At 33.7% G+C, this 27694-nt stretch overlaps 3 protein-coding genes across 7 annotated transcripts; 2 read left to right on the top strand and 1 right to left on the bottom strand.

Moving 5' to 3' along the window:
- The first annotated feature begins 84 nt into the window (after positions 1-84).
- LOC132700058 (diphthine methyltransferase) lies at positions 85-1996 on the top strand. The gene is made up of 3 exons (XM_060667169.1): positions 85-411; positions 465-1047; positions 1102-1996. The coding sequence occupies exons 1-3, from the start codon at positions 252-254 to the stop codon at positions 1451-1453; spliced, it is 1095 nt and encodes a 364-aa protein (XP_060523152.1). The 5' UTR covers positions 85-251; the 3' UTR covers positions 1454-1996.
- A 150-nt stretch (positions 1997-2146) lies between these two features.
- Positions 2147-10746, bottom strand: LOC132700059 (uncharacterized). Of its 2 annotated transcripts, none has more exons than XM_060667170.1 (4): positions 10238-10746; positions 6038-6225; positions 4991-5114; positions 2147-2700 (listed from the first exon to the last, which is right to left on the bottom strand). In XM_060667170.1, the coding sequence occupies exons 1-4, from the start codon at positions 10304-10306 to the stop codon at positions 2305-2307; spliced, it is 777 nt and encodes a 258-aa protein (XP_060523153.1). In that variant the 5' UTR covers positions 10307-10746; the 3' UTR covers positions 2147-2304. The 2 variants fall into 2 exon arrangements, with proteins under 2 accessions (XP_060523153.1, XP_060523154.1); XM_060667171.1 differs by lacking the exon at positions 4991-5114 and adding an exon at positions 3806-3923 and having other exon boundaries at positions 10238-10743.
- Positions 10747-10932: 186 nt separating this feature from the next.
- On the top strand, positions 10933-26895 carry LOC132699670 (uncharacterized). 4 transcript variants are annotated; one of them, XM_060666515.1, is made up of 4 exons: positions 10933-11626; positions 11701-11879; positions 25419-26349; positions 26399-26895. In XM_060666515.1, the coding sequence occupies exons 3-4, from the start codon at positions 25447-25449 to the stop codon at positions 26708-26710; spliced, it is 1215 nt and encodes a 404-aa protein (XP_060522498.1). In that variant the 5' UTR covers positions 10933-11626; positions 11701-11879; positions 25419-25446; the 3' UTR covers positions 26711-26895. The 4 variants fall into 4 exon arrangements, with proteins under 4 accessions (XP_060522498.1, XP_060522499.1, XP_060522501.1 ...); XM_060666518.1 differs by lacking the exon at positions 11701-11879 and having other exon boundaries at positions 11056-11068; positions 11564-11626; XM_060666516.1 differs by lacking the exon at positions 11701-11879.
- Positions 26896-27694: the final 799 nt, after the last annotated feature.

The following is a 27694-nucleotide window of genomic DNA, read 5'->3' as shown; positions in this document are numbered from 1 at the left end:
GAATCTTATTTCTGGCATCTATTCGCTGCTATTGGGTCTTCGAAGAAGAATGTTTGTGCTTGCGGTACCATCTATGTTTTGTATGAAGAAACTCGACAAACGTTCAACATGCTATAACTAAAATCGGAAAGCGGCGGCGACGTTTGGGCTAATCTCACTTGCCGCGCAGTCTATGAGTTAAGATCTGAACCTTACTGAAGAACCTACATACTACAACTAAAATTACTTTATAATAATAATAATAACATAAGATGACGAACAAAATTGTTTCTTCTCAGCAGAAATGTGTTAATACTATATATACATTTTCCACTGAATATACTGCAGATTGTATCGAGTGGTGTCCACATAACCCCAACAAGCACTTATTTGTTTGTGGAAATTACCAGTATACGGAGCCAGGAACGGAAGGTGCCTTATTCTTAAATAGCAATTTTGTGAGATTTATAGATCATTTGTTTTAGAAAATACTCTTGACAAACGTTTGGGGCGCATCTTGCTGTTTTCTATTTCTCCACATCGTGGTTTAGAAGTTCTGCAACAACTTGATACTGCGGGAGTGTTAGATATAAAATGGTGCCACAATCAAATTTGTGACGTGTCTCTACTAGGTATTGCCGGTTCAGAAAAAACTGTTGATATATACCAATTAAAAATAAATAAGTTAATAAATTTAACTCATTATAAGTTTAGGGATATTGTTGGTGATACCATTGTTTTATCTCTTGACTGGTCGACTGGTAAATATGAATCCAGTCAGCCAAACATTGTGTGCAGTGACTCAAATGGTAAAATTCACTTATTTAGGTTGCTTAATAGCGGTTTAAACCTTGAGAAAAGTTGGAATGCACATGATTTTCAGGCTTGGATTTCAGCATTTTACTACTGGGATCCGAATATTATATTTAGTGGAGGTGATGATGCATTATTTTTACAGTTTGACAAAAGGGTTGGAGACATTCCCGTAACTGTGAATAAAAAGCATGAAACTGGCGTTACTGCAGTTCACTCTAATAAATCCAATGAATATGTTATTGCTACTGGAAGGTGAATTAATAGTGGGAATTGTGATTGGGTGTCACCTTTACCATTTAATTTTAGTTATGATGAGAGTGTTAGACTTTGGGATATAAGGTCATTAAAGACCCCTCAAAAAACTCTAAAAATGCCCGGGCCAGTTTGGAAGTTGAAATGGGATCCTTTTTCGCAAGAGTTGTTGTTAAGTGCCTGCATGTTGGGTGGAGTTCATGTTATTAATCCGTTTAAAAATGAAATGGAGATAACTCATAGCTATTATGAACATGCAAACATATCATATGGGGTAGATTGGTGTCACCTAGACTCAAAGGAAGTAGAAAAATTTGACCAAGAGGGTGCTGCCATCATAGGAACTTGTTCCTTCTATGACCGTCTCTTATGTGTTTCAAAATTATCATGGCATTTTAATGCCTAGAAATAGATTTTTCAATGTTATTTGAACAAATAACATATTGGGTGTTCATTCTGTTTCCTCAATCAATTAATCTGTACATATGCCTTATTAGACATGGTAGCTTATATGTACGCCACTGGTGGGTGGTTTCACGCAAGCATCCATTGGCAATAACACTAATTTAAAATTTACGCGAAAGCAGATAGACGTGCAACTACACTAAAGCATTGATATTGGCCAACGCTTAACTTTTTAATTTCTTTCGTGAAATCAAATATGCGCATGTGCTTCATGAATCTCAGTTTTATTAGTTATTAGTAATAGTAATTACTGAGCTCGGCGTAGCCAAGTATGTTCGGATTCGGATTTTTATAAAAATTAGTCAATTTTCCAGAAAAATTACGGTAATGTAGCAAGTTAGTCAGTTAGGGGGTGACGTATGCGCAAAAAATCATAACCACCTGCGGCGCATCAATTTTTACGGGAGTAGAGCCCACTATATTTTTGTATAGTTATGTGGTTTCAACCCACTTTTTGAATTTATAACTACAAACTGAAAAAAATGTTTGGATTATTTGATACTTTCTGTGAACTCTTGTTTTTTGAATTTAAATGTTAATGTTAAATTAATGATAACGGATGCTCGCATGAATCCACCATAATTGTTACCATAACCATAAAAATTTGATTGTCGCGTAAATAAAAAGTTTGATGTCTAATATAAAATTTTATTGTTTTAAAAAGTAAAGCCCTAGAACTAGTCAACAAAAACAATAATTCGCGGGATACAAAGGGCGAGATAAGGAATAGGGTGAATGGCAAAATCCCCGCCCCTGCACTCCGCAAACCCTAAAGTCTTTCAAATGCCTCAATTAGTTTGGAACCGCCTGAAGTTGGTAGTGTACCCCTGTTGTTTTATCAACAATGTAACCAGTTTCTGTATCGAAAACTAAATCTTCACTGTTGGGTTGTGCCGGTTGCCTCTTGGCTCTGTACTCTTTGGCCTTTCTGTAATTACCACCATGCTTGGGTGCTCTGCCGTCGAGGATAGCGGATCGGGCGTTTTCGCTGATAAATTCCACTTCATCGTCGGGATTTCTCTTGCCTCTGATAGATGCAGGTAGAATTCTGGGCGCGTCTTTGGTTTCTTCGTATTCTTCGTAAGTTTCGCTCTGTTGGCTTTCTTCTCCACTACCATCGTGGTGGCCGGCGTGATTGTAGTCCCAGTAATGTTCACCGTACCCTCCGTGCTTATCACCCCATCTTACCTAAGTTCGACATGTTTCTTTAACACGCTTTGCTTATTATTTCCAGTGATTGAAGTTGACATATTTTACAGTGGTGTTGATATCCAGCTTGTCCGTATCAACAATAAATAGAATGGTTTATTCTGTTCTCAAGATGCTACATCAAGTTAGAATCAAATCGGGTGATACAAAAATAACATTATCCCCCCACCCCCTCTATTATAAAAGACATCAAACTTAAAGCAGAAGAAATATGTTCTTATTTAAGGTTGTAGAGGCGTTCTAACGTCAGCTTTCTGGAGCGCAAGCCTGTCAAGATGAAATTTTCTACCCACATCCACCATGTCGTTGTGTATCAATGGTCATTTTCTATTCAAAACACAACATTAATTTGTTTTTATTATTGTTCTCTTAAACGATTTGCTGTATTAACAATGAACCAGAACACTTTTTAGTTTATTGTTCAAGCGAGTAAGTTATATTTTATTGTATTGGAATCCTTTATCGAGTGTAAATAAAGCTAAACAAACTATATAATTCATTAAGTTCGTAAAATTTTTTATAGGCATAATTTTTTTTTGTAGTTTTATGTGAAGAGCGTTTCTTGGACACCGTGTAGGTATATAACGTGGTCGAAAAATAATTTAGTTGCAAGTGAACACTATAATTTCTTTGGGTAAATAGCGTCATGTATAATGGTTTTCTTAGTTGGGCTGGTTATCAACACTCACTCACTGCAGTAGTTGGAATCAAATGAAATGGTTAATATTCCCGACAAGCACTGAACGTGCGACTTATGATCCGACCTTTTTTTGTATCTTTGCAATTTACGGTTAATAAAAAAGTACCTGTTCAAATAATTGTGCTTTCCTGCACAGTATTTTGAGTACTATGATAATTAAATGTCGGTATTTAAGGGGACGATTTCTCTTAAAATAAAAGCATAACCTAAAAATAAGTATGTCGAAATTATCTATAGTGGGAAAAGACAGCGGCGTGCCTCGGACCGCAATGATTGTATCTGAAAAGTTAAGACCTCTAGGACGTTAATTATGAAGCTTAAAATTATGCACTTAAAAATCATCCCACTCTTCGATACGAAAAGTTTGCTAGCAAAAATTATTACTTTGTTTTTGAACTCTCCAGCGTGCGGGTGTCCCTTTTCGTGGCGTTCAATGAAATGGTGCTCGTTGCCTCTTTTGTGTCCGTGTTCATAGTGGTCTTTAGCAGGCACATGGATATATCTGTTAGTAAAGAAGATTTATTAGTGGTAGCGAGAAGCGGCGAAAAAACGCAATGAATTAGTTGTTAAAAAGCATCAATTACAATTCAATTAGCGCAGCTTATAACTGGTCGGCAGATTAAGCTGTTGCGATATAAATATTTCTTATCAGGCAGAAAGCAGCGGAAAATGCGATGCAATAATCGTTATCGTTAATACTTTGGCGGCTTTGACAATTCAACAAACGGAATCATCACTGCTTTCCTAGGAGATAATATCAAAAAGAATATAGTCACTTCAAGTGAACAGCAAATTGTTACGAGGATAGTCATTTATTTTTATTATACAGGTCTCATACGTCATTCATTCATTTATCCTGTTTCATTATAATTTTTGTTTTTTTTTTCTGATTTTTGCAAAAAAAAAACTTGTTCGAACCATGAAAATAAATGAAGCATTTTTGTCTTACACCAGGTAGTAGAGTAGTTTTAAATTTTAATGACGCGTAAGATCCTAAGCCTTGCATGGAATGGAAGCTTAATTTGTTTCATTTAGTAAAGTCGCCATAGTTCAAATGCGTGTAACATGTAATTGTTGGTTTTTGCAATATACAAGGTGCGTTTTAATTGAATGTTAATATTTAATATGGTGGGTTTTAAGTCAATTTTAAGAACATTTCGAATAGACGTAAATCCTAAACGTCTTAACTTTTGAGGTACAAGGTGTTAAATAGTTTAAAAGCAAATAATTTTTTAACAGGTGTTAAAATCTTCCCCTGAAATTTCCACATTCAATTAGATAATACTATTATAATGTTCATATTATATCTAATATTTAAATAAAAACCAACCAAACGCGTGGAAAACAGTTTTTTTTTCACAAAAATTAGATAAATGAAAATTAGCAGAAAACTGTAAGGAATGGGAATATAATAGTAACTTTTTGATCGGAAATGACATTCTGAGTTCTGTATAATATTATTTTAATTGTCGAACTTGCGACGCCGCCTATCGTAGGGGTGATATTAAACATTTCACTTGATTCGAAGCACAATTGCGGATCTTATGGATGTAACTATGAATATTTAACCTTTCCCTGTCGATTAAGGTTTTCCAGATTAATCTTTTCGAATCGCTGCTCCCAGTCGTTAGGGTTTTCGCAAACATGTCCGAATTCGATTTCTTTCGGATTGTGTTGAGCGACGTACATATCCCTATAGGTACACGAAAATATTGATCCAAATGTTGTTTTTGATGACCGTTTTTAACCATAGGCCCGGTTGAGCAAAAACAGTGAGTTTAGAAGAAGTTTATTAAAATACTGTTTTCTCTTACCAAAATTAATTTAATTTTAATTGAAGTTGTCAAACTATCTCCCAAAGAAACAGAAAGTGCGTTTGCGCATAAAAATTAATCTAAATAGGAAAAATAAAGTTCAAAAATTAAGTTAAAAAATATTTCTTAATAAAATATAGAAAATGATAGAAAGTAAAGTGACGTCACGAAAGCAGAAACGAGAATTTAAGAGATATAAATAAAAACCATGTTTACCCAGAAAACGCCGAGAAATGACTTCACTCTACTCTTTAATATTGTAATAAAACGTTAAAAGTTACATAAAAATTATCTTTTCTAATTTAAAATAGTAAATAGAGATACCTCGATTTCAAGCACTTAAAATGATGCTATTTTTCACTGCAGTGCCAATTTTGATCTACGCCAATCTATTATTAGCTTTAACTTTAAATCTAAGTACGGCACTTCTGACATTAATTCTTCTTTTCGTATACAGTGAAGTACAGTCATCAGCGGCCATGTTGAGTAAGATATCAAAAAATCGCGCATTCGCATATTAAATGACCCATCTCAATACTGTTTTATATACTTCTAAAATATTTACATTAATAAGCTAATGTTCATTTTCACTATTGTCTACTTTCAATTGTCATTGTTAATAAATATTTTCTCAAAATACTTTTCTTTAAAATGCACTTTGCTCTCAGGATCTCAGATAATATTACATTTTGATTTGATTTATTCAATTTGATTAACATTTATCGGCCTTAAGAAAAATTCACATTGGATAAACGATTCTTGTACAACCGGGCCTGACACAAGCGTGACATTTTCGACTTACTGAAAGTATTTGCTTCCAGCATGTGCGGCAGCAGGCTGCGCTAATCCTAGAAATCCAGATTCCGCCGGAGCGTGATCCACTTGTGAGTTTACCGTCGCCACTTTTCCCACTCCTACCTGCCGCTTATCCTTCAATGGTATTCCGTGAGCCGCCAAACCACCCAGGCACGAAAATGCCAATATCGCAAACTGTGAAATAGTAATACACTGCTAGAAAAAAAAGTTAAAAGAAAAACAAGGGTTGACATTTTCGTCCACATTCTCATGGTCTTAAATTTCTCATACCAATCCATTTTAAATAACAACCTTCACACCCTTAAGACAATTTTTTTATTAAATTATGCTGAAAACTGAAAACTGTCGAATTGTCAAAGCAGCCATGGCGTTTTTCAACGCTGAAATGTCTTATAAGTTGAAAGCGAATTGCGAAATTTCTTGCGCGAGAGCATATTTCTCAACGTTTACTATGTTGGCTTCAAAAGTGAATGTATTATAAGTATGTAGTTTTTGTCGATTATGCGGCAAGTTCACTACTCAAGCGGCTATGAGATATTGTCTACGATCTAATAATCTTTTGCAAATGCTTATAGTACAGTTTTCTCCGTTTTTTAAACGGTAACTCGTTTTTTTGATGAAAATTTCAGGGCCCTTGGGCATATTTTGACAAATATCGCCGAAAAATACCAAGCTAAAGTTAAAATGAAGGAATTAACAAACTAACAACGCTAGCTGTAAGTTAAAAAATGATCTATATTTTGAGGAAACCATCATAAAAAGGCATCTTTCAAATGTTCTACAATCTTATTACACGAAAATCGTATTTGTTAAGTGGTATTGAAAGTTACAATTTTAGAACAAATAGGGTTTTAAAAATCATTTTGAAAGGTTATGTTTGTGATGATATTTCTAGTGCGTATCATAACATTTTTGCGTCTTCCTGAGTATTTTTGTATCTTTAATTGTAATAGTAGATAGTAATCCACAAGCATTTTAGTTACAGATAAAAGCAGAGCTTATTTAAAAGGGACCGCAGAACCAAGGGTCACGAGGGTGAATGGTGTCGCGATAACGGACTACAATTAAATAAATCTAAGTCAATAGCTATGGAAATAGTCATAAAAAATACTCGCGTTGATTCCAGTATTCTTCTCCAATTAGAGGGACGTTCAATAGAAAACGTGGAGGCTACTAAGTTTCTCGGTCTTCACATTGACAACAAACTTACATGGAATCATCACATCGACAACATATTGCCCAAATTAAGCTCCTGTTCATACTTAATCCAAAATATTCGAGATACATACATACACCCATATATGTGTTATATGTAGTATCGAAAAGCGAAATAAATATCTATCTATCTATCTATCAAGTATTGCTGAAATATTTTGCCAGTTATATATAGAAATTTCAAACTCCCAAATTTTTATTATTGTTGGATGAGAAAATATGATCAGTAAACATTGTAAAGATTTTCTACTTTCATCATGTAGTTTTCTTAACGGACTGATATTTACATTCAGTTACTTTTGACTGTGACTGAAAATTAACTAAATGGTTTAATATTTTTAAATAACAATTAAATGCGATCTCGGCGACCATTGATGTGTGCATACCGGATCTGTTAACAAACCGCACACGATTAGCGAAAAATAACAACTGTGACGTGTAGTTAATTGCAAAATTTATTCAGCAATTTTAAGAAATTATTAGCTTAATGATCGCTTTGTCTTTCGGAATGATATGTGCATACCTTGAAAGGTGCCTATTTTTAAAACGCATGCCGTTTGCGGGAACATTTTTGCGAAACATCAGGCGGTACTTCCGCGTGTCAGCATAGAAATGCAATATTGCGTAAAACGAATATTGAACCATTTTTATTTCTAAAATCTATATAAAAAGCAACTTCTAGAATTCATATTGACAACCGATGGAAATTTACGCGAGTAAATTAGAAATCACGATTTTTTAAAGTAGTTTTATACTTAATTTATGTAATTTATGTATTTGTAATATGTAATTGATGTTGTTGTGATGAAAAACTTTTTAAACCCTGTTATGGTAAAGAAACTGAAGTTCTTAGGTTGTTGTTTTACACAAATAAATTTGCAGATAAATTATAAAGTCCCATTTAATAGAAAAAGATCGGTTCCTAGGGATGAACATTGCCCATCTCTAGTCTTCAGTGTTTTCACGTACATAAAGTCGCTCTACATTCCTTACAAACTGTAAAGATACGTTAACACTGTAGATGAAGCCTAGCTACATTTAGCGTATTTTAGCTAGATAGAATCTATCGCTCTTCAACACTGTTTATATTATTACCCTGGTATACTTGGACTTACTGGTAGTGAATCTATTCGATTCCTTTCTATTGAGGGTGTAAACTGCCAGAATGAGATTGTACGGAGAGAGTTTCGGTGATTTCGATTTTTTTGTGCTTCTAAAAATTGCACGTTTACCCCACAGTTGCTATTATTTTAATTAGTTTAAAAATACAGCTATGTATTAAAAGGAAAAGAAAACTGCACGTTAAACATTAGATAGAAAAAAGGCAAGTAAGTGGATTTTTTCCAATCACACTCTCAATAGACCAAAGCCAATGGCACAAGTCACTCTACGAACTGTGTTCACTGGCGCTCTCGCTAGACTACCATGGCTAGTTGTTATGGTTAAACCATAGACTAACTCTAACTAGAGTGTTCTCACACTTGTAGATTTTAATCTATATAGCCGTCTCCAGGGCAGGTGTGATGGCGTCACCCTACTCCTAGACAAATTTATAATATTTTTCTTAACCGGGATTGGGGTTCAGTAGTATTAATAATATCTTAAATATCTCATTGATTTTTTTTATATTGTTATAATCATATAGTTATTAGATAATATAGTGGCCTATCAGCATAAAAATTGATGCGCCGCAGGCGGACATTGCTATTTTGGTAGAGAAGGTAATTTTTCCGCCCATGCATTTCACCCACTAACCTCCACTTTGCGCCTTTTTCTTTCTAAACAGCGATTTCTACACACTTAACTCGTCTTCTCAAAACATTTAACGAGATCTAGGCATATTTTGAGAAAATACTGCCGTAGTAGTAACGAATGCCGCAAGATCATTGGTTAAAAACGAGATTTTAAATCTAGCGAATGGGCACATGAACCTTCTAATTTTTTTTCCTAATTGCTCTTTATCTTTAGTAGTTATATAGTTATAATGAATGATTGACTTAAATAATTATGCATTAAAGGGCTTGGAGGAAAAATAAATGACAAAAAATTAAGTTTTCTAAATTATGTATTAAAAAAGATGGTATACGTTCTTCTCCTGAGTCATTAAACAAAATCCCGAACGTCTTAATTTTCGAGATACAAGGTGGTAAAGTTTTTAGAAAAAATCTTTTTGGGTATTTTCTAAGAAACAACTGGCGGAATTGTCACGCGAACTTGGCCATTTCACAACAATTCTTACAATAATTTAGCTAATGTTACTAACTAATGTTAAAAATTAATAAGTTTTTTTTTAAACTTTTATGCAGAAATGATTGGACTATCCATAGAAAATATACACTTGAAAATCTGTTAATCGCAGACTGGTAGAAAAAAAAGTTTTGTAAAAATGCGTATCGTCGTTCTTAAATAATATTTAATAATATATTTTTCTTGAAAACGTTACCATCCTGTATATCAAACGTCTAGGACATACTTTGATATGTGTTTTTTTTTTCTTAGAATAAGCCCAAGAATTTTTTCCTTTCGCTATCAACCAGCGTCCTATATATTCTAGCGAAAAAGTGACTGGAAATGCGTTGTTTTTTGATCGATTTGATTGTTGACCTACGTCCAACATCCAAACTTTTTACTATAAATTTTTCATTTTAAAATGTGGATGTATTTTCCAAAGGAATTAATCTCTCAACTTTTGTTGTCCTTAAATTTAGTTTCGGTGATAATTAAATAAACAGTAGCGGCCCTCTCGTTGAAATATATTTTTCAAATTAGATTTGATTCGAAGAAGGAACAAATCAATCAGAAAAACACGTTAACGCTTATTAAAGCTAGATTACACACTGCTGGTTAAATGGAATCGACACTGACAAGTGTCCTTAAACCCTGACCAATTGCAGTGCGTTAAGGCGGTTCCAATTCTACACAAACTTCACTAGTACAAGTTTCTCGAAATGTCTGACAAAAAAAAAGGTACCTTAAGACACATCGGGCTACACATAACTCGAACACTCGTAGTCGTTAACTGACTCCATTGTGCAAACATGTCGGCTTTTATATTAAAATGCAATGTTTTAGCCAAGCTCCGCGGTTGAAAAACCGTTTTGACAAAAAACCGAATTTATCTAGTTCAATAATTACAAACGCCATAGACAAAGTGTGCACGCTTGGTTGCTTAATTGGACCTGTTCTTTTGTTCATCCGTTCCTTCTTCCGATTTGACGGCGGACATGTCATTTCGATTCGTCCGACCGAGCGTTATATTGTTTCTTTGTTTCCGTTGAAACACAAGTTATCTTTTTCAAACCGCGACGTCGTCCGTCAAACGCACTGCGTTTCTTGTATTGGAAAGTGGCAAATAGTACTTTCTAGAATTACCGCAATTTCTTTTCGACCGCTTTTTATCGCGATATGTTTGTTTAAATTAGTTGCCAAAGAGTTGGTAACGAACTATGCAGGTTTGTTCACCCGCGACGACCGAAAAAAGCAATTGATTTTTAGTGGGACCGCTGTGCATTTAAATTGCCACTAATGGAGTACATTTTTCAACGGCCGCAATTTTTTCGCAAATTATTATGTATTTATTTTTAATAATAGATTAACGATTTGCTCGCTCTCCGACGTCGACTTTTGTGATTGCGTTTTGCGGCTTTTTGAAAACGTAATTTTAAAGCGCTTTTGTCTAATTAATGCCAGAACGAATCGACGTCGTTTTAAATCCTGTTAGCTGAATATCAACCGTTGTGACAACGAATATCAGTGCGATGGTTTGGCCTTTTCCAGCGCTAAAAAGTATTTAAAAGCAGCGGCAAGTATTCCATTTCTTTCAATTGGAAGTTTTCTGCAATTCTTACGCTCACGCTTATCGCTCTCGCTTATCGCTCTCGCTCACATATCAAAAAATTGCTGCTTTTAGTTAATTGTACCATAAAACTGGCACATTGGTATTTTAACAACGAACAATACCGGCATATAGTTATTTTACTTCAGTTCCGCAAGAGGGAGTTAGTGCCACTATTGAATTTCCCGCGTTTTTTAACAATATTACCGGCAAAACCGGCACATAACCTAGTGTGTCTGTGATCGTTGCAGAGTATGTAATATTGGTAAAAAGCGCGCAGAAGATTAACACTCCTTATAAAGTCGTAGAAATGAGTTACGATGATTTTTTTGATTTAATAAAACTAGTAACTCACACTTCATTTAACTTTCATTGGGACAGTTCAGGCAATATTATTTGTTTCTTTATGTTTTCAAAGTGGAAAAATATGCTTCTGACACATTTTTCTATAACATCTTTTAGTGAAACTGACTACAAAAGCATAAGTTTTACGCAAGCAAGCAAAAAATAAAAACTTATATAGAGGTAAGAATAATATGAAAGTAGAAAAATCTAGATAAATAATACCGAATACAAAGAAATAATAAGGCTCTTTACAGTGTTCTCTAGCATATCAAAAGTGGTATTATGCCTTGCTATAAGGGGTTTAGTTCAAAGTGATATGGCGGTGATGGCGATGAGGCGATTTTCTCAGTAACAAATTTCGTACGAAGAGGCTTATTCAAATTTACAATCCCCAGCAGTCCCTTTTTCAACAGATCTTTTTTTCCAAGAAGAAGTGAGTAATTTTTCAGACTTTTTGAGTATTAGCTAGGAATAGGATTTTCTGGAAGTAGTGTTAAAAAACTACTCCAGCCCATTTTGACTGATGTATTAGTGAGCTTCCACCGACCAGTGGCGGGGCAAGACCTAAATTTGGTGTGGGCAAGACAGATTTCGCGAGGCGCTGTTCTATGGCGACCTGAAGACGGATTTGAAGAAATAAAACAATTAACACTGTCCAGTTTTTATTCATAAAAATACAAATAAGATTACTATTAAAGAAAAATTACAATTCGTAAATACAAAGGTGGAAATAACAATACTAATAAATTAAATATTGGCTTTCAAAGGAGACTTATAGTCTTATGGCACCATAGTACTGACGTTGATTCTGCCACTGATATTTATGCAATCAGGATAGCAGTCAGGACATCATTTAAGATTTTAAATATTTTCTTCATGTTGTATAAGGTACCACCATAGGGGTCAATGACCTATGGTAAAATATCATGTTAACATATTTTAAAATATTGACAGTTTCTGATTTCTTGATTAAGTGATTATTTTTAAAGGGATTGCGTAATTGCGCAAAAAATTATGTTCGTCACTTTAAATCGTGCTGTTGCTTAATTTTGTCTGATTATGGCTGAATTTGTTTGTTTTGCTGATCCAGACTCCCATTTTCTTCCAATATCTCCATCTCGGCCGGACATGTCGATAACGTCGTATCTATAACCTGTAATCAAAAGCAATTTTTTTGCAGTTTTATCTACATAATATTGTAATTTACAATTTGTAAAACCTAAATTTAAATTAGTTTTCAAACAAAAATCTTTAAGATAGTCCTTACTACCTGCTAGTTTTAAAAACTTAAAAAGTCGATACGTTTTTTACCCTTGAAGCTTTGGTTTCCTTCAAAAGATATTGTAATGCGTATAATTTTATATACAAGTAATTACTGCGTTATTTACTTATTACCAATTACCAGACTCAGTTTAATAAACAATTCAAAGTTATATCTAATATCACAATATTCTATCACTTTTATGGTCAATTTACATATATGTACAAAACTGTAGACAGACAAATTTATAGCTGCAGTGATTTTATTTTAAATTTAAAATTGGTTTTTTGATGTTAAATTCTAATTAATGTTAATTAGTAAAAGCTAAAGTTAAATAGTAAATTTATTACATTGACAAAATATAATTCGTTATATATATAAAGAGAAGTTGAGTTTTATTTGGACCAACCGAGAAACTAAAATAATGATGGTTACCTTGTGTGAGGTGAGTTTGAAGTTGATGAAAGAAGAAGTTCTCACTTTATGTAAAGTGTGAGAGTACAAAAGTTGTATAAGCAAGAAAAAAACAACTTCATTATTATTATTTTTTTAAGACTCTGGACTAGTGTCTATGACATAGTCAGAGAGTTTCAGTGGAATTTTCATACTTCGTCCAGATCTAGTTCTACGACTCTCCTCCCCTTCTTTGGAGTTTTTTAAGAAAAATTGAGTTTAGAAGTGCTGGGTATGTCTGAGTTTAACAATAAATTATTTTCGTCAATTTTTTTATTTGTTGAACTAGCATCATCTAAAAGTTTTTTTTATTCACTAAATTTTGCAATTTATAGTTGTCAAAAGAGTTAAATACATTCTTTGGAGTTTTTTCTTTGTCAGAGTTGGAATTTATAAAACTAGAATTTAAAAAAGAACTAGAACTACAGTTCACAAGCCTGTCATTGTCACTACAGCTATTTACATTTAAGTTGTTACCACAGTTGTTGCTTACACCAGGATCAGCCTGTATATATTCTCTATCAGAATCATTCTGTATAGGAGAATTTTGTTTGAATTTTTGTTTGAATTATTGACTATTTTCAAAAAATATCTATTATTATGAAAATTATTTTCTGAAAATAAGTCAGGAAAACTCCTCGTCTCTCTTGAGCTTCGAGATGGAAGAATTTTCTGTTACGTTTAAAAATAGAGCCATTCTCCAGCTGTACCAAATAAGATCTAAAAGCTACTTTTCTTAAAATTTTACCATTTTGCCATGGTGTTTTAGGCTTTATTTGAATTTTTACTAGAGAGTTGTTGTTGAAAGGTGCTAAAGCTTGTTTATTTTTGTCATAATATTTCTTTTGATTTTGATGGTTTTTTTTATGTGAGAATTAAACTTTTTCTAGTTGAAATTTTTTGAAAATTAATTATTTATCTCTGGAACTACAGATCTTAAGTTTCGATTCATAAGAGCATTTGCTGAAGAGTTCTCACCATCCAAAGGTGTATTTTTAAAGTTTAGTAAACCTAAATATGGATCTTCCTTATTGAAAAAGCACTTTTTAAGTAAGTTTATAACAGATTGTACCGTCCTTTCGACTTGTGCATTTGAATGAGGATACGAAGGATAAGAAGTAACATGTTGAAACTCCCAATTTTTTGAAAAATTCTTAAATTCTATGAAAAAAATTGTTTGCATTATCTGTTATTAAAATTTTGGGAATACCAAAACGTGAAAAAATTGATTTGAATTTGTTAATTAAATTTTGAGAGGTTAAAGTTTGATTCAAATTAACAACTTCCACAAATTTTGAATAGTAATCAACAATTAAGAGGTAACACTCTGATTGAAATTGGAAAATATCTGCAGCTATCTTTTGCCAAGGCAGTCTGGGAATGTCGTGAGACCTCAGAGGCTCGGAACCCTGAGATCTCTGATACATGTGATCCAAAAGTACAGCATATAGCGACTGCGTTGCGTACTTTGATTTGATTGGTTGCCTTCCTAGTAAAAAAAGTAAACAAATTAAACAAGGAAATCCCCGCAATGGTCGGCGGCAAATGTTGCCAGACTAAGAATTTATACATACATACACAACAAAATTAATTTATATCTTTTTTCATTTTATTCTCGCTTTAAAGCAATGCTTAAAAATTTTTGAGGCGCAAGGCCTCTTGTATCGCGAGGCCGTAGGCGGTGGCCCACGTCGCGTCGCCCACGTCTTACGCCCCCTCTGCCACCGACAATTACGTTTTTGCTACCAATGTGACTAATTACCTTTTGCGAATGCTGGTTTTATTCTAGTGGAACAACCTAGGATGTTTTACCAACAATATATCCGTCATTTATCCAAGTTTCGTCCAAATAATAGATATTTATGTTTCCCTTCAATATCGAGTCTAATCGTTTTTAAATATTGTCGCACTAGCAGATAAATTCCTATTTTTCTGTTAATCGTGACGATCTGTTTTTAGTTTTTTTCACCACGAAAATTCATTTTCTTCAAAGTTTTTCACAATTTCTTCTTACCCATGGGTGAAATGAAATCATCTTTTTTAATTTTAAACATTATTTTGTGCAATGTAGGCATTTCTTTTTTTAAGTAAAGTAAAGTAAAGTCTGAACTTTGGCAACAGCTGCCGGAAAGTAATAATAATTATAATTTTAAGAGCTAAGACCCGGATAGGTCAACTACCTACCTGACACTCTCGGGATAGTTGACAATCATCATAGGCATGGGATACTCTTAAAACCATTAAGTTTTACAATTCAATAAGGGTTTTATAATTCTCTCGCATTACGTAGTATACTATACTAATTATGTAGTTGTGGTTTAGAAAATTTTTCAAAAGGTTTTCATAATGCAATAACGCTTGGGCATGTGAATGACAGGCCACTCTTCTTGCCAATTTAAAATCATATGTCTATTCGGTCTGTCCGCCAAGCTTCTCCCCGATATATTTTCGATGTCGCCATAAACAAAATATGCGCACGTTTTGCATACGCCAAACAAAATTTTATATACATTTTTTAAATGAAATCAGCTACCCTTATAATGAAGGGCAAACTTGAATTTTTCCCCCCACAAACAAAAGAAATTCTTCTGCTCTCTCACACGATATTCTTGCAATTTCGTGCAACTTTGGTGAAGGTTAATGACCTTCCAAAATTTCAAAATTCCTGCCCAACTTCAACCAAATTAATACTTTCTTGCTGGGGAAAAACATAAAATTTACTCCCCCATTAAAAAGCTTATTTTGCACAGAGCTGTGCAATGTGGATATTGTTACATAAAATGTATATGTAGGGGAAACTTGACAGACACTCATTATTCTGGTGTATTTATGCCACCTTACTTTCAAAAACTATTGCTTACCGGTCAGTAAATCCAACGCAAGAACTTTACGCTGCGATTTTTGTTTATTATATTCAGGTCTTTATCTTGAATAGACACTAGACATAGAACAATTTATTAAATTTAAATGCATGGATGAACAAACAACATTATACAGGGTATCTCCCTAACTGACTAATTTTAAATAAAACATCCTGTTTATTATTTCAGTTTTGGATTTCTGAAAAAAAATCATGGTAGGTAAGTTCAGGTCCCCCATACTTCCAATAGATTCTCAAATATCTTGATTGTTTTAAAAAAATTTGAAAAATGTAATATTATTTTCAACATTATTCCGTTCAATTATATTTCAATCGTCGTAAACGGAAAAGGAGTTTTCCTTCTGAAATTTATGTTGAAGATTGGCTTATCGCTTGTAGGGTGTTTTACATTTTCAAACTTACAAAACAACTTACTTGTTATATCATATTTTGTTGCATCCTATATATTATATTTTTCTATATATATCGCGTTTTTCGTGACGGTAGGATTATATGTAATTCTTTTTATTTATTTCAATAACAAAATCCCGTACAATTAAAGGGGATATTTACTAAATTGGACGTCGGATGGGAAAACAGATTGGAAAGACTGATCGTGAAAAAGATCAAACTGTACGTTGGAGAAGAGATTGTTTACGAAAAAGAAAATAATCCGGCAATAAAAAAAAAGCGTATCTTCTCGCCAGCAAAAGTTTTTAGATTGTCTGTTTAAGGGATGAGAAGGACCCCTTGAAAGAACAAAGAGCTTTTCCGCTTGTACGAAATTCATTCAAAACTCGATCGGAAGAATCGTTTTTTTTTTTTATATAATTTTTCAACTTATTAACATTTTTTGGGGAGAAATAATTTAAATACTAATGTTTAACGTTTGTAATGAAATATAAAGGGCGGAACTCTTAAAACTTCGAAGATACAAAAGCTGTTTTTGTTATTGTTTTTTAATAATGTAATACGTAATTTATTTTAACAGGTTTACAACAAACAAATTTAAAATCTCACTGTTTAATTCCTGTCTTCCTAAGTATTTGTAATTCGATAATAATGTAATTTGATTCGATAAAGGTAGAGATGCTAATATATATGATCCATGGTTCTCTGAAAATATACATATATTATCTGCGTCTAACCGAGTTTACTTTATCGGTATTTTGGTAATAGCAGGTGATTAGAAGTGCCCAGCCCATCCTCGCCATTTCCGATTGGGAATTAAGTATACGCGATAGTAATTTATTTGCGGGGGTGAGTCGTTCAATTTTTTATTTTTCATGCTTCAAGTTTACTTTTAAAGACGTGGCTTACCTTTAACAGTTATTCTGTATGCATTCAATTTTTTATCTAATATGTGCTGCATTTGTTACCAAACATACGAGGTTAGCGCCAAAAATTCCCGGCCTGACATAGATGCAGCTCCAGTATCACGATAAAACTTTGTCTTCTTTTAAATATATATCTTGGTAGGCTACGAAAAAAAAATTGAAGTCTTGCGTCAAATAGTTTTTTATTGACAGCATTTTCAACAAGACGTGTCCTAAAAAATGTCGCACATAACGCAAATTGAGTATAGAGCAGTCATAAAGTTTTTGACAAAAGAAGGGTTAGCATGTAAAATTATTAAAGAAAGGCTGGATGGTGTGTACGGCCCAAGTTCTCCTTCGTATTCTGCAGTGAAAGAATGGACAAAACGTTTTCGAATGGTGCAGGAGTCCCTTGAAGATGATTCAAGAACTGGTTGACCAGTGGAGGTCATAACAGAAGATATTGTTGCGATTGTGGAAGAGGTGAGTGATCGACGTTTAAAGGTCAAGGAAATCTCAGAAATTACTAAGCTTTGTGATACAAGTGTTCGTCGAATCGTGCATGATCATTTAGGTATGCATAAGGTTAGTGCAAGATGGGTTCCTAAAAACCTTCCGGCTCTTCAAAAACAACGCCGTGTCGAGTGTGCCCGGTCTTTTTTGGAACTCTGTGGGTCGGAACCGAAACCTGTGATAGAAACTATTGTGACGGGAGATGAAACTATGGTTCTCTATTATGATCCTCTATCGAAAAAAGAATCAATGGATTGGCGTCGTAAGGGTGAAGCACCTCCAAGAAAATTCAGAGTCTGCCAGTCAACAAAAACGGTGATGGCCACGTTTTTTTGGGATTGTGAAGGAATTCTTTTGGTAAATTTTATAGAAACTAATACCACTGTAAATGGCAAATGTTACGAAACTTTATTACATAAATTGCGAGACTGCATACGTGTAAAACGTCGATTAAAACTGACCAGAGGCGTGCGTCTTTTGCACGATAATGCACCTGTCCATACTGCTGGTGTTGCACAAGCTGCCATTTTAGATATGGCTGCCAGCGACTATTATTTGTTTGGATAATTGAAAAAGGACTTACGTGGACTGCGGTTTAACGACGAAGTTAAGTTAAAAGGGGCTCTCTTATCTCATTTCGCAGACAAACCAAAAAAATATTTTTTTAAAGGGATTGAGTTGTTAATAAAGAGATGTTATAAGTGCATTGAAGTTAAGGGGGATTATATTGAAAAATAATAAAAAATTGTTACTGTACTTTATTTCTTTCATATTCACATCGAAATCTATTTTTATCTAATTTTTATAAAGAATTTGATATAATAATTAAAGACAATTCCAATGATGAGTTTTAGGTTGAAAAAGATGTTAAATTTCGTACAAAAAATTAATGATTAAAATTTGTTTTTTATTTTCGAAAAGCACAAATATTTTTTAAAAGTTGCGTTCTCATTTCAAAGAAATGTAGCGGTTAGCTTCCAACCCTGTATCCAATTTTTCAAAACGTTCATAGAGTCATAACGATAGCGGATAAAATGAAATATTCTTTTTGAAATGCTTTTTTTCACTTTGGGGGATACGGATCCCCCGTTCTGAATGTAATAAATAATGTTACAAGTAACACTACCTAGTTGTGTAAGTTGTGATACTACATTGAATAATCGTTATGTTCAGTCATTTGTGATTTTGCTATGCAATTTTCGTTTATGTAGTTCTTTCATGCGAGTAGCGTCTATTGACAGATATGATTTCAGTTCGCCGAACACGGAGCGCGTAAATATAGTATCGGAGGGTGATTGGAGCGAAAAATATTAAACCGGTCATGCAAATTCAACCGATTTGAAATAATAAGCTCGGATAATGTAGCCCCATTTTTGTAAAGTGGTTTAGTTTGATTTGGCATCCCGTGTTAGCAAAAAGTACAGGAACGTTTAAATATCTCAAAATCTGCCAAAGCTAGAGTAATAATATTCAATACCTGAGCGTTTTTGAACATGCAGAATTCAACAATGCTAACAGCAGTGTTTTCACATTTACCACTGTTAATAAAAAAATCCCTAACGTCTTAGAATTTTGGAGTTTTTGAGCATAGGAGACTTTAGAAGTCTATCAGTGAAAGGTGACCAGAAATATAAATATCATAGCAAAATCTGATAACATCGCTGCATTTTTGAATTCTGCATGTTCAAAAACTAACAGGTATTGAATTTTATTGTTCCAGCTTTGGCAGTTTTGGAGATATTTAGGTGTTTCGGCACTTTTTATGGTTTGCAATTTATTGTAACAAAAATAAATAAAGCATTGCATTTAAAATAACAAATTTATGAAGTGTAACGTAAAAGTGATAAGTCTGACAAACTCCAAGCTTGTCAAACTTTCGTTTTCCTTTTTGTTTTGTATACTGTAGCAAATTTATCGTCGTTATTTAGCCCACCATAAACAGCTGCTTTGATTATTAAGTTGGAGAAAAACAGCATTGTTAAATAGAAAACTTTATTCTTTATTCTACACTGAAATACCCACCAAAAAAAAATATCAACATTCCTCAGATATTTTAAAAATACCCTGAAATATCCCCAATTTTTAAAATTCTCTGAAATTCACAGCGAGCAAATATATCGCCAAATGAACGTGTCAAAGTAAAAATGCCATAATATAGTTTTCGCAAAAAAAAGTAACATAAAATCATTTTTTTGTAGCATATTCTCTTTCTCAGTGCACCAAACGCGCACATTGTGCGTTTCGTCGCATATTTTCATTCTCAATGAAATACCCCGCAATACCCTGAAACTCCACGAAACTGCTCTAAATTATAATAATAATTAATTTACATAAGCTGTTATAATTTAAATAAATACACATATGTAGATAATATTTTCGCATGTTTAATATTATTCGGCAGTTCGAACAGAGTAGATGGTTTTGTAAAGTAGAGTAAACTTAGGAATTAACCAAAATTAAATTTGCACTTGCAATGAACTGCCTGATATATAGGTAATTTAGCTGGGCTAACACACTCGCTATAAGTTCAATATAATTCGCATAACTAATCTTCATTAGTACAAAATATATACAAGGAAGAAACGTATGAAAAATGAGGCAGAAATATGGTATAAGACACTAATACCTTCAATTTTAGACCGTAGATTAAATTATAGACCCTATAATGAATATAAAAAGAAAATAAAAGAATGGGTTATTCAGCAGCCGAGACTTTATATCCAGATTTAAAAAATAGTTAACTTTAAATTTTTATGTATTTTTTTGGATTTATTAATGCTGTTCAGCTCACAAATAAATATTCTTTTGCTAATATTTCGTGAGCTTTTCCCTTGTCTATTTAGTATTTATGTATCTCTACTTATTTAATGTTCTTTTGAATGTGCTATTTGTGAATGAACTATTATTATTATTATTATTATTATTAATTATTATTATTAGTCCATTGGTTAAAATCCTTATTTTATTGCCAATCGTTTTGCGTGCACATTCGACAAAATTACTACAACACTTTCGAAAAAAAAAACCGTCATGTCCGTTGTATATCCACCGAGTTATAGAATTTTTGACAGTTAACTTTAGAAGCAATAACCATGCAGTGTGTTTCTGAACTGCCTAATTTGTGAGTATATATATATATATATATATATATATATATATATATATATATATATATATATATATATATATATATATATATATACAAAAATAGTGACACGTAACTGCAGTTCACTTTTTTTTTATTTCAGTTGTTGAGTCTTAAACAACTTAATCGTAAAGTTAAAGATTATCTTCTCTCGTTCTAGAATGATTTATTTCAAAGTTCTTTTTCTTTGGTTGGTTCCGTTAAGTTATATAAGTATTCACTTTTTTTTATTTCAGTTGTTGAGTCTTAAACAACTTAATCGTAAAGTTAAAGATTATCTTCTCTCGTGCTAGAATGATTTATTTCAAAGTTCTCTTTCTTTGGTTGGTTCCGTTAAGTTATATAAGTATACACGGTCTGTCAAGCTCCAACTTATCTATATATACTAATAGAATTGTAACTTTGCCCTCATTTGAGTCAGCTACCTTCAACGTCGAATTTTGCAGTTCCTTTAAAACGATTGCGACAGGGCACAAAGAAAAGAATTCTCTGAGTAACTTGTAATTTCCTTTGACGAGACGGTGAGCCGGTTGTGAATATAAATTGAACCTATAGAAATATCCGTTTCAATGAGCAGTCGGTAATTGATTTGCAATTAAAACAAAGTGCGAGCGATATCCAAGATTGGGTTTCACCAGTATAATATCACTCGGCGTTAATTGGACGTAATTCAGTGCTGCTAGTTTACTTGCTATTGCCAGTGCCGTTTATTTTCTCCGAATCGACGTTGGCATCGTCCCACTTCCGGCCCACCCAAAACCCGGTACGGTGGATCCATCCATATTTTTGTTGTAGCTACTATGGTTTTGTGTTTGTTTTCGAATTTGATCAAAAATGTAAATTAAGGAAACAAGTTATCCAATTTCAGTTAAGCTCTGAAGAAGCCAACAGGATATTTGGCGAAACGTCAGCAAGTTCTATCAAATATCAGGAGGAATTCAGAAATTTTCTAAATAGTAAGCTATTTAAACTTATTTCTTAGGTAAATTTGAAACTTCAACAACTAGCAAGGGGGAAAGTACAAAACACCAACGATCTTATTTTCAATGTTTCCTGAATGGAAACTCCGATGCTATTGAAAATATAAGTATGATGTTTGCCTATTACTACACTAGTTTTTTCTTGTATAGTTAGTTTGTATACGGTAGTTTCTGAGTTATTATGAAGAATTGAAACATTAGTGATTTTAAATGTTTACCATATGTTCCTTCTTCTTCTTCTAGGTCGGCAACCCAAATGGCCATCGTAACTTTTGAAAGTGCCGCTCGAAAGATTTACTCAAATTCTTTAGCCATGAGTTTTGGTCTCGGATCTTTTTCCCTGTACTTTGCCTCCTATTATTAGCTGCAGCAATTGGTATTTGTCACCTCGCATTATATGGCCCAGATACTGCATTTTTCTTTTCTTAATGACGTTCAGAAGCTATTTTTGTTTTTGCATGCGTTGGAGAACTTCGTCATTAGTAACCCTCTGCATCCAGGAAATCCATAGCATCCGAATTCCGGTTGTGTAAAGAATTTTTTCGTACTCATTTGTGTTTTTGGAGCTTGTTCTATGCTTGCAAGTATTTCTTTTTTCGGATCACACAGACAGTTGATGTTAAATCTTAGGTATTTTGCTGATACTATCTGTTCAATTGTCCGTCCTTTAACATACAGGTACGCCCGTATTGGTGCGTTTGAGAATATTAATACTTTGGATTTGGTGAACTTAGATAGGAAGTCGAATTTTTCGCTATGATTAATCACCGAGTTTATTAGGTTTTGTTTTATATTGTTTATGTGAATAAAATCTCAAATCTGACTTTTTAAAATGTGCCGATGGTTATCATGGGCATTTAGAATTTATTTTTCCAAGTTGCCAGTTTTTTAGTTTTGATTTGTAAAATATGTTGTCGACATTTTTGGAAATGTTTGGTTGTGGCTAGTGAATACGAATTCAGCGTTATAGTCAAATTTAAACACAAAAGTCTAATGCCTTTGCTCTTTTCGAAAAATTTTATAAATATTTGCCTGGTCTTTGCAATGCCAAATAGAAATGTATTCCTGTAATCACAGCTTAAGCTGTGTATAAACAATAGACCGAATGTTATAGAACATTCAACATTTTTTTCTTCTGCTTCTCCTCACTCTAACATGCAGAAAGTATCACTTTAAGACTCCTGTTTCGTTACCTATGGCTGCGAGCCAGATATTTTTGGCATTTTAATCATGGCTTTGAGAGCGATCGGATGTTTTCTAGATTTTAGTCATGGTATTCTGACGTTTGTCAGTTTCATCGGTCACCTCACACTGGCACTTAATGTCTGTGTTCCTGCTGTTTTGCAAAAATGTAACAAAAAACTAATGGTAGTAGAAAAAGTATAGTTTGCCAACAGTTCTTCAGAATCAAATGGTGTTTATCAAACTTGCGGAATAATATACTATTAATATCACTTTTTCTACTCCCATCTTTAACATACCTAATTACCCACCGATCTAGAATGCGGGAAGCGTCACTTTACTACGTCAGTTTCGTTTCCCATTAATCCGAGTCACTTGGGAGCAATCGGATGTTTTCGGAGACATTTCTCACGCTTTGAATTTTGACGTTTGTCAATTCTGACGGTCATGTCAATGAATGTATTCCTGTTGTTTTACGAAAATGTACCAAAAAATTAACGGTCGTAGGAAAAGTATAGTATGCAACACGTTCGGTAAACTTTTTAACTCACTCGTTTATTAAACACTTGCTCCGCTCGTGTCAAATAAACTCGTGAGTCAAATGCCGTTTACCGCACTTGTTGCATAATATGCTATTGTGAAATATTTTTTTTACCAATCAGAATTTACATTTTATTAAAAGAATACAAATGCAAAATCACGTAATATGAAAACGCTTAAGCTTAAACTTATTTAAACGTATCTATAGAACGGACTTTCTCGAGAACGTTCGTGTTTTTTTTCCTTTGATGCTATTTTTATTTTCAACTATTTTTCATTTATTGCTTGTTAAGGATCGGACATAATATGCAAGTATCTGAATATTATTTTCAGTGCCTAGGGCTTGAACTTGAACTTTTAGTTATTGTTTTCAACTCCTTTTTTGCAAAATTTAGCCATTTTGTTATATGGTCTGTACATAGATATAAGAAAGTGACCAATTGCTTTTGAACGGATTATCCAAGGGTGGTCATTAGCATACAATGCAACAAGATTATTACCTTAATTAATAATAATAACCTTAGATAATCTGTTCAAAAGCAATTGGTCACTTTCTTATATCTATGAACAGATCATACCTTCTGTATTGCAAAATAAATATTATTATTATTATTATATTATTGTAAAATTGTTGTTACCTATAGACAAGTAGCTTAATTTAAAATTTTCGTAAAGTTTTATTTTAATCTCAAAAAGAAAATCAAAAAATCAAACAAATATTTTTAGATTGACTGTGGAACAACAGCTATGGTAAAAATATTAAGTGGGCATTTTTTTTTTAATACTCTTCTACATAAAAAATAAACAAACAAAACTCACATAAATAATATTTAGGCAAGAATAAAACATATGCCGATCATATTTCATCTTGGCGTTCGTCTTCTGTTGTTAATAACTGTTAAAACTGTAAATGTATTAAATGTTGTACAAAATCATCACAACAAGATTCCAAACTCACCTATGAACCAAAAAGACGTTAGAAAATAATACTTTCCCCTTCCCTTTCCCTATATAAGAAAACAATAAACATTTATATTGGCGTATTCTACTTTATAACTGTGTTTTCAGCCACAATCTTCTTAAAAAAAAAAAGAAATATAAGCTGTCCCGTTGAGCGTTTGTTTTCGTCAAATAAACCATGCTTGATTCAAATGCCTGGCGAACAAAATTTATTGCGATATTCTACGTACACCTGTAACTTATTTGGGGGTCATTGTAAACTTGCTCTCTATGCTCGTAATGTTGAAATATTGTACCTCCTGACTTTGCTATATAAATGACGACTTAAAAATAATTGCAAAATTATTTTTAATCGTTTTCGCTGTGTGATGGTGGCCACTTTTTCAATGAAACTTTATGGGTAAGTTTTAAACCATTAAATATGGAGCGTCGGTTAAATGGGATGTATTTAGATGCGTAATGTAATTATGTTAACTCAGTTATCAAAGGCGACTAAGAAATATTTAAGGGAAACCAAATTTTTGAGGTTTATTAAAAACTCGTTCCGCTCGCACCACAACAAACCCGCGACTATTATTATATTATATTATATATTGGACGCGTCTTTCCACCGCCATATCCAAAATTGATGGATTTTTTATAACACTGCCAAATCCCTTTAACAACCTAATTAACGATGTATGTTTTATATTGAACCTTATCAAACATCTGTTAATTTATCGCCGCGAATCATGTCAACTAACATTTTCGTTTTTCGTATAGTCACTTTAGGCCCAACGACAGTGGTGAAATGAAACAGTCTCATAAAAACGTAGCTGTTATGAAATCAATACTGGTAGTAGGAAGCGTTCTAGGTGTATGTTCCCCATTGTGGGCCACATTTAAACCCAAATCGATGGCTTACTTCTACAAAATTTATTCAATCGGGAGTGCGGTGTTCTGGATACTTGTCACGATCTGGATGATCTACGCCAAACAGAAATATTTAAGCGACTCCATCATCTCGCCTGTTAGATTTATGGATTGCGCCGTTCATATATGCTTAGCCGTGTTTTCAGTTTCCGTAATTCTAGTTTCCGGATACGTGCATAGTGATCGACTTAAAACCCTGTTCAAGCATTTGGACCTTCTCGATGAGCGGCTGACACACGATGTCATGAAGAGTAGACGCAAGATTTATTACCACTTTGGTACCTTTAACGTGTTTTTGTTGGCTTTTATGATATCGGACGCAACAATATGGATCTCGACGCTCGGATTGAAATGGTATTCTAAATATTACCTCACTCGAGTCATTCAGCTTTACCAATGTTTCTTGACGGTGTTTTTCGCCAACGTATTAGCGGACCAACTGCGTGACAGATTTGAAACCTTGAACCAGCTCTTAGTGAACACTATTAAAGGATCGGATTGTGGTTTTTGGGTATATTCCCAGCAATTCAATGTAAGGCTGAACAATCGCCGCGGTGTCAAAGAATTCAGCCAAATACATACTTTCCTCTGCGAAATGGTGGAAAATTTCAACAGCATTTTTGGTTTTCTCTTCATGTTCGCTGCATTAGTCAGTATCGTTATGATACTGAACTTTGTAGTGATGATGCTTGCCATATTTTTCTTTGAGATCAAAATAGAAGGAATTGAATACGGAACCAACCTTTTAGTGGTCTGTACTATGGGAATTGTTATAATTATCGTAGGTCTACTTGGTATTGTGCTTTACGAAATTTAACGCCTTTTTTTAGGTACAAACAGTAATACTGGCTTGGATTGGCGAGAGGTTGTCCAATGAGGCTTCAAAAACTCATCGTATTAGTTATTCAATATTAAATTCGATATCTCTGCTGCCATATATCGAGACCAAGGAAGGATTAAGAGACGATCTGCTGTTGTTATCCATGCAAAGCGTATTCAGAAAGCCATGCGTTCGCGCCAGCGGATTTTTTGTTGTCAATTATAGAATGCTAGGATTTATGACCGCGACTCTTACCTCCTATGTGATTGTGGCCGTTCAGTTTTTAACTCAGACGCCACCAAAATTAAAAGAATTATACTAAGATTTTTTGGCAGATTTGTGACGATTTCGCTTTATTGTGTCAGCTGTTGATGAGTTTTAAAACTTCGTATTTATATTTGAGACGTTGAAAGAAATTTTATGTCTTTAAACATTGTAGTTGCAGTAGCAATTGCAATTAATAGCAATGCATAATGTAACTTTGAGTTCATTCTCAGCAAAATAAAATAAGACACATACTATAGTATTTTTTCTACTCCCGTCTGTAAAATACCTACTTACCTAAAATACCTAATTACCCACCCATCTAACGTGCGGGAAGCGTCACTTTACCACGTCAGTTTCGTTTCCCATGAATCCGAGACACTTCGGATATTTCCGGGATTTTACAGCAGGGATTTGGGAGCAATCGGATGTTTTCGGAGATATTTCCCACGCTTTGAATTTTGACGTTTGTCAATTCTGACGGGTATGTCAGTGAATGTATTCGTGTTGTTTTGCGAAAATGGACCCAAAAACTAATGGTCATAGAAAATGTATAATATGCAACACATTCGGTAAACTTTTTAACTCACTCGTTTATCAAAAACTCGTGAGTCAAATGCCGTTTAGCGCACTTGTTGCATAATATAATATTTTCTACTCCCGTCTGTAAATTACCTAATTATCCACCCATCTAGCGTGCGGGAAGCGTCACTTTACCACGTCAGTTTCGTTTCCCATGAATCCGAGCCACTTCGGACATTTCCGGGATTTTACAGCAGGGATTTGGAAGCAATCGGACGTTTTCGGAGATATTTCCCACGCTTTGAATTTTGACGTTTGTCAATTCTGGTGTTTCCGGTGTTAAATGTAGCAGAACTACCTTATGGAAGTGTATTCAACACATGGGTTTTAGATTTAAAAAAATTGACGAAAAGCAAGTTTTAAAGGAATATTTTAGAATTCGTAAATGGCGACTGGAATATCTAGAAATTACTTACTTGGATGAAACTTGGTTCGACACTTATCATACTCCGGAAAAGAG

The sequence above is a fragment of the Cylas formicarius genome, unplaced genomic scaffold (assembly GCF_029955315.1).
Source record: "Cylas formicarius isolate icCylForm1 unplaced genomic scaffold, icCylForm1.1 PGA_scaffold_3__17_contigs__length_32017465, whole genome shotgun sequence".
Taxonomy (NCBI): Eukaryota; Metazoa; Arthropoda; class Insecta; order Coleoptera; family Brentidae; genus Cylas; species Cylas formicarius.
Note: the sequence above shows the minus strand (reverse complement) of the source record. Positions and strands in the feature narration are given on the sequence as shown.